The sequence below is a fragment of the Triticum urartu genome, chromosome 4A (assembly GCF_056163025.1).
Source record: "Triticum urartu cultivar PI428250 chromosome 4A, HENAU_Tu73, whole genome shotgun sequence".
Lineage (NCBI taxonomy): Eukaryota > Viridiplantae > Streptophyta > Magnoliopsida > Poales > Poaceae > Triticum > Triticum urartu.
In genome coordinates this window covers 583,648,073-583,654,972 of record NC_141876.1, presented here as the reverse complement: position 1 = coordinate 583,654,972, position 6,900 = coordinate 583,648,073, and the positions used below count along the sequence as shown (strand labels likewise).

Sequence of the window (6,900 nt, the reverse complement as noted above, 5' to 3'; positions counted from 1 at the left end):
GACAAAAGTTAAAAGTTGATAATGCAAAAGAAAACATGATTATAACACCTTTAGAATTAGTTTGGTAATGTTCACTGCAGCAAGACACAAAATTCATGTAGTTCTTGGTAGGCATAAGTTACCAGAGTCCGCAAACATGAGTAATCCAGTCAGCTAGCAATCAGCCAAATGTAGGGGCTGCCAACCAAATTTCTAACATAATCGTTTTACTAACAGGGAAGCGACAATATACTTTGCTGTATATCCAAATATGCTTTAGGAGTCATCAGAAAAATTCTTGTATAATATTTGTATCCCTCTTAACAACAAGGAACAATCTTGGTACACGACATCTATCTGTTTATTATTCCAAGATACCAAGATACGGGAAGCATACTAAAAAGCAACATCGTTGCACCAAAACAGCGGAAATAGTTTCTTGTAACAATTCATAATATGCTTTGCAATTTCCCCTGCACAAACAAAAGAACTATCTGAGCTTGTGGGTAGCAGGAGAACTCCAAAACAAAATCAGACCTACAATTTAAGTGCAGGGTCCCAATATAGTAGCTATTGATCACCCCATCAACAAGGCGCCATGATGTTCATGAGTTTTCTTTAGCATGCATTCAGAAATCACTGTTAGATACAAGATCATCACCTAACATCATCAATTAGCATGAGCTTTTGACCAATATGCAGCAGACTTAAACAAACAGATTATATAAAAGCAAAACTGACAGTCTGCTGAAGGTTTATACATCCAAGCAACAAATACAAGTAATAACACCCCAAAAGCTCTAGGCTATTATTTGATATAAGACCATTTTTTCGCAGCAAATACATAACTTGAACCGATAAAAGAGGTAAATGTTTTAACATTATCACAGCACTGGGGCTATATTATTCCTTATTATGGAGTCGGAATCACTTGCCCATAAAAAGCCGTAAAGATTGATGTAATATTTTTCATCTAACATAAAAACCACCAATCCATCTTAGCAAGTACTCCCTCCGTCCGGAAATACTTGTCATCAAAATGGATAAAAGAGGATGTATCTAGACGTATTTTAGTTCAAGATACATCACCTTTTATCCATTTTGATGACAAGTATTTTCGGACGCAGGGAGTAATAACGGGAAGTCAACTCTTGTGAGAAAGTAACTACTCAGTCACTCTATTTAGACTACATTAGCAGTCACTTCCAAAATTTCAGGAAAAATGTCACAGTCCAGAAAGTGCATCGAGTTTAACATGCCATTAAACTGAACCGAGGTAACAAGTTCACTTCCCAACCGTTTTAGGCATCTCGGATTTACACACAATCTACACATTTGCTCATCACACAAATTAGGAGGCAACAATAATGATATACCCATCAAGTTCACTGCAATCTTTTTATCCTACCTGAGATGTAGCCTGCAGGTGGACGTTGGATTCAAGGTTGCCTGGCCCCAGAACTGAAACAGTAGCAGGCAATTATGAGAGTTATTAACAAGAAAATAAATATGCATTGGTGGTTAAAGAAAATGTCGCGACAGATGGCCAGAGATAACAGTTACTACTATTGTTGAAATAACTTACAGTGGGACAATGCACAAGCTTGACTGTTCACAAGAAATAAATAATATCTTGTTCTTCTTCCTCTGCACCGAACTCTCCCGCGAGATTATTCCTCCCCTCCTTCCTCAGATCTTCCACAATTGTATTTAGAAAATGCACGAGGACATCCTCAATTTCCCAAAGGATGTCGCCTACTGAGCAGTACATGTAGACAATTATGTCCAAGCCTATCAGGCTATAAACTATTATGCTCAACTGAAAAAGCAAATATTGAAATAATAGTTATTTCAAATTTCTTTTATGTGCGCTGCACAAGGTTTTATTAGTCTGTATAATTAATCCATATACAAATAAACATATATTTAGTATTTCTATATGGTTGAGATCTAGGACATTGTTTACCAAAACTTTGTTACTATGATATGTTCTTCGAATGTGCCAAACATATAAGTTTTTTCCCACTCCCTACGGTTGTAAGGTCATGTGTTAACTAAAGATCGACAGTCAACACCAAATCTTTATGTCCATAAAATGCGAAAGGGACAACCTTTTTACTGATTAGTTTCAAAGTCAACTAACATGTATTGATGGTTTGTATGGAATATATATTTTAATTAAATTGTCTAGATAGATGTACACACCTCAAGAAAAATAGCAAGGAGAGACTATAATCATCTGGTCTGAGCATCAGTATAGGTGTTGGCTAAGACTTGTTACCATAAAACCTATATTCTGTAACAACATCATCATAAAGAGAGGTGATATCGCGCCATCCATACTCGATATATTAATCATAGAATAAGCTTTCTCCAAAACACAAACGCGAGTATCTTGAGATAGTTTCTCAAGATATGAAGAATGAGAATGGATCACAGTACATATATGCACACAGTAATAGCATTAAGTGTCAATAGCCACAGAGAAAAGAAAGAAGGGAATTGTCCATCATGTGGGTGATCATAGTGACGGAGATATCGACAATGTGGGTGAGTGCCCTATTACCTCAGCCTTGCTGATGAGTATATCTAGGTGCATCCAAAATATACATGATTATTTTTGTTCTGTGCTACATGGAAAGTGCATAGGGCTCATTTGCTTTGCCTCGTATGATTTTAAATTCTACATAATACTTCAATAGATGATAAACCTAAAGAATATGTTTTTGGTTATGTTAGTTGGAGGCTTTACTTAGAACGCATTTGTCAAAACATGTTGTGTTTCAGCTTTAATAATAACTAAATCATTGCTTCATGAATTCAGCTAACTCTACCGCAAATACCAGTTAAATTTCTCTTGATACGGGGTAACTAATTGAGCCATAGAAAAACAAAACTTGGAATGTCAAAAGGACGTAGACAGAGTCTATACAGATATCACGACACAACAAGATATAAAATAGGATGTAATAGTGACTATGCTTTATTTCTAGTAAAACTATCACAGAGAAAGAAAATTGTTGGACAAACAATCCTCTCTTTTTCATATGTGATTGGACAAACAACCATATGTTTTCATGTGTAACAAAAACACTAATTACAACTCAAACATTAGAAATTCTAATCAAGGCCCCCTTCCATACACAAAGGAACAAAACCACCAACATTTCCATGCACAAAGGAACAATAATGTTAGGCCCTACCTGAATCCAGACAAGGAACAAAAAGGCATATATTTACACCCCATCAAAAAACAAGCATGGAAACAAAGGAACTACAAAAATATAAAGCATAGAGAATAGTACATTTGGCCTTTACCAGAAAAGGAAAGCCTCATTGGCCAACCAGGGCAAGCAGAACATGGTGAGCCCCAAAACACAAATTGCCATGCAACCATACACCTAGCTCTGGAAAAGAAGATGCGTGGATAGGAGGATAAGAGGGGTTGACCTGCAGATCCGTGAATGGAGACGCGGGAGGGTGCTGATAGACGGTGTGCAGGCCCAACCCCGGCTTGCCGCTCAGCCGGCGGAGACGACATTGAGCCCTCAATGAATCGACGGCTTTGTGTTCGCTGTATGGAGCCGTAGAAAAAAGGAGATCAGAACTGTGTATATATGGAACCAAATGGTGATCATTACTATTCAACTTGAAAGGAAGCGCGGTTTATATCCATGATTTCCCTCTTGTGAAGCAAGCATCAAACAGCACAGAAGCAATGAAATTGCACATTCAAATAGAACAATACATGACATGCTCTTGTGTCGAGAACAATTCCAAGTATTTTGTGCACATCACATTAGATTTGCAGGGGTAGCTCGAGAACGGGTGGGGCTCACCACGTGTGGGGGTAGCAGGAGGAATAGGCAGAGCAGCCTTGAGGGCCCGTCCACCTGCAGAAGCAGCTTGTCCTCATCGGAGCAACCTTCACATAAAACAAACGCAGGAATCAGAATAAGAGGAGATGAAGAAACAAAGAAGAGATTCATGCCCACCCAGAATAGTCAGAGATCCACCCAGAACAAAGACCATAATAAACTAAGAGCCTAATCAGGTTGTCATGGTTAAGAACATATATAGCAGAACAATTAATGATTGATGCTGCTAAATCAACAACCCAAAGCTGAAGCTTTTTTTGATACATGGCTGCTGGAAACATGCAAATACAATGAATTAGAGCATCTCCAGCCGTTGGATCCCCCCAGGACAATCGCCGGGCCAAATATAGCATGTCCTGGGGGGCAAAACACCTTCGCCGAATGAAACACGAGGACGGTTTCCCAGCCGTTGGTGCCCCCAGGACAGTCGCCAGGCAAAAAGTGAATGAGTGGACCAGAAAAAAATGATACATGGAGGAATATGATTGGTTGTTGCTTCCGCCGGCGCCCCTAGGAGCCCCCCAGCGCATTGGGTGTGGCCTTGGTTCGCCGGCACCTTTTTGAGGTCTTGGGGGGCATGGCTGGGCCTTTTTTTTGCCATTTTTAGCTCGCCGGCAGAAGAAAAGGCGCCTGGGGGTGGCACTCGGGGGGGGGGGGGGGCTGGAGATGCTCTTACTACTTGAATGAAGAGAAAGCATGTTTAATTACCGGGTGCGTGGCGTTGTAGTGGAGGAGAGCGTGGCGGTGTCGTGCCGTCTACTGAACCTGACGCATGATGGCGGTGTTGTGCCTTCTACATCAAATGCAATTGGAGCAAACTTACTTGGTACTGTTATAATTGTTCAACATAGATACTTCAGCAGCACTCTGCCCTATTAATGAAGCATGGACGAGGTCTTCTCATCAGAGAGACATGATGGACAAAGTTGGAACCAATGGAGATGGGGTAACCTCACACACATCTTTCCATAATGCAATTCTGCAGACACAACCAAAGTATATTTACTATTTATTTTTGAGTCAATTGCACGGTTCAGTTTTATTTTGAGTCAATTGCACGGTTCAGTTTAGTCCAGAAAGTTACAAGTCGTGTTTGATGGTGGTTGACGAATCATCTATAAGCTGTGTATTTTATGTTGATTTCTTCCTATGAACATGGTAAAATGTCCACACCTCCCTGCATTGGCTCTCTACACGTTCACGGTAGGTTTAGTAGGGGGTTAAAAGGTGGCTCATTTCATCATTCCACTTGTCTGAATTTCTGAACATCTAAATCACAGTGGTCATAACAACAGTTTGTTAACTCTAAAAGTTGAACATTGAATGTGACTGAATTTCCCCACAAAAGAAAAAGAACATGACTGAATTGAACTGAATTTTTTAACACTGAAATTAGCAATCACCACCAGGTCGTGTCCAGAAGTAGAAAGAGGGGGTGGTGCCTCGTCCACCTGCAGCAGCAACAACAAAAGCTCCACCACCTCTTCCAGATCGGAGCAACTGCGCACAAAACAAACCAAGGAATCACAAGGAAGGGAGATGAAGAAACCGACAAGACAAGGGGTTTAGGTATCATGCGCACGCACCATAGTTGGAGATCTGTGGATGAGCTCGCCGGAGATGGCCTGCAGCAGGCGCGTACTTGGAGGGCCAGGGATTCGGGCGTCTCCTTCCATGGCTGTTGCCGGGCCGGACCACCATGGCCGACCTCGAGGACGGTCGCGGATGAGGTCGATGACGAAGTGTCGATGGCCCTGTGGATCTGGGCGCTGCCTCACCTGGTCGCTCGATCCCTTCCATCCCCTCCCCTCCCCTTACCTTTCCTTGGTGACGGTAAACTCCAGCTCGGCCTCGGGCGCAGCCTTTGAGGAGGTCGTGCGCTTGCGCGAGGAGCCTCGCGATGGCTTGGCGGCCGAGGGCTGCGAGCTGGGTGGCACCATATGGGATGCGTGCGGCTGGCTGGGGTTCCGGGAGAGGATTCAGATCAGGGGTGAGGGAGGAAGGAAGAGGACTTGCACTTCTTCCCGGCCATGGCTAGCTCAGCTCCGGGAGAGGAACGGGGAGGGGATGGTGGCGCGGCTACGGATGGTTGGCGGCGGCGGCGGCGGACGGGGAGGATGACTGGCGGCGGCGGCTCTCTCTCGAGAGAGATGTGAGGGAGAGAAAAATGAGGGAGGCACTCATTGGGGGAGGAGGCAGCGAATCGGAAAAGGGTACAGATGCGAAATGACCAAAATGCCCTAGGTGGGGGACGTGAATTTCAGCAATGGCATGAGATCTTTTACCGCTGGACAGCGCCGATGGGCTACACCGGACGTGCCCCGGCCACCCCTTCATACCTGTTTGGTCAGATATTTGTGTACATGACTTCTACTAGCGGCCGGCCTGAAAGTTGAAAAAAAAGGAAAATTCAGAAAAAAGAATAAAAAAAAGTTGATGCAAAGTTTTGGCCAGCTAGCATCTTTTGAACAATCTCTTTTACTGTTCAGCATGCTCTGTTCATATAAGTGATAAGTGTTGGATTTTTTTGTCTGATCTTGGTTGCCATACACTACGTTCATACCTCACTTATATCTAGCTACTTGGAGCTATTATATTTTCGTCAGTTCCCTCTCGCTTGATTCAGTATCTGGGCTTAGATTATTTTATCTCTTACTAGTCGACTACCAGCAATAGTTTGGAGTTTGAGCAATTATTCATCTTGCATTACTTTTAGCAAAATTGTGCCACCGATATTGTGAGTTGAGAAAACCTTCACCAAGCTCCACTTTCTATATTGTACCTTGTTCGGTGATTTGGCAATCACTATATCCAACTTTGATAACTTTTGAAGGCACCAAAGGCCGACAACCACTGCATCACGGTAAGATCTGGTAAGAGCTTGGTAATTGCTAGAGTGTTGAGAGAATTTTTCCGCCACCTCCGAGTAGTACTATAGAAACATTATACTTATTATTTTTGTTTTTTGTGTGGTACTAACCATGGCAGATTCTAGAGCGGTTGACAGTTGGGGTGCGTCTATTGTGGGAGATGACTTGCCATA

General features: G+C 42.5%; 1 protein-coding gene across 1 annotated transcript; it reads right to left on the bottom strand.

Moving 5' to 3' along the window:
• Positions 1-262: 262 nt before the first annotated feature.
• Positions 263-5,797, bottom strand: LOC147976836 (uncharacterized). The gene is made up of 9 exons (XM_087520990.1): positions 5,676-5,797; positions 5,444-5,632; positions 5,309-5,357; positions 4,566-4,650; positions 3,819-3,904; positions 3,430-3,553; positions 1,565-1,734; positions 1,388-1,440; positions 263-595 (listed from the first exon to the last, which is right to left on the bottom strand). Exons 1-7 carry the CDS (start codon positions 5,795-5,797, stop codon positions 1,592-1,594), a joined length of 798 nt encoding a protein of 265 aa, XP_087377116.1. The 3' UTR covers positions 263-595; positions 1,388-1,440; positions 1,565-1,591.
• Between the last annotated feature and the right edge of the window lie 1,103 nt (positions 5,798-6,900).

What these genes read in the sequence shown, in the direction of transcription:
- LOC147976836 (XM_087520990.1), bottom strand. Translation starts at nt 5,797, where the DNA reads ATGGTGCCACCCAGCTCGCAGCCCTCGGCCGCCAAGCCATCGCGAGGC. An exon ending in TTTACCGTCACCAAGGAAAG is followed by an intron (nt 5,633 to 5,675) that starts GTAAGGGGAGGG and finishes AGCGACCAGGTG; the next exon opens with AGGCAGCGCCCAGATCCACA. An exon ending in TTTTGTTGTTGCTGCTGCAG is followed by an intron (nt 4,651 to 5,308) that starts GTGGACGAGGCA and finishes CATTTGATGTAG; the next exon opens with AAGGCACAACACCGCCATCA.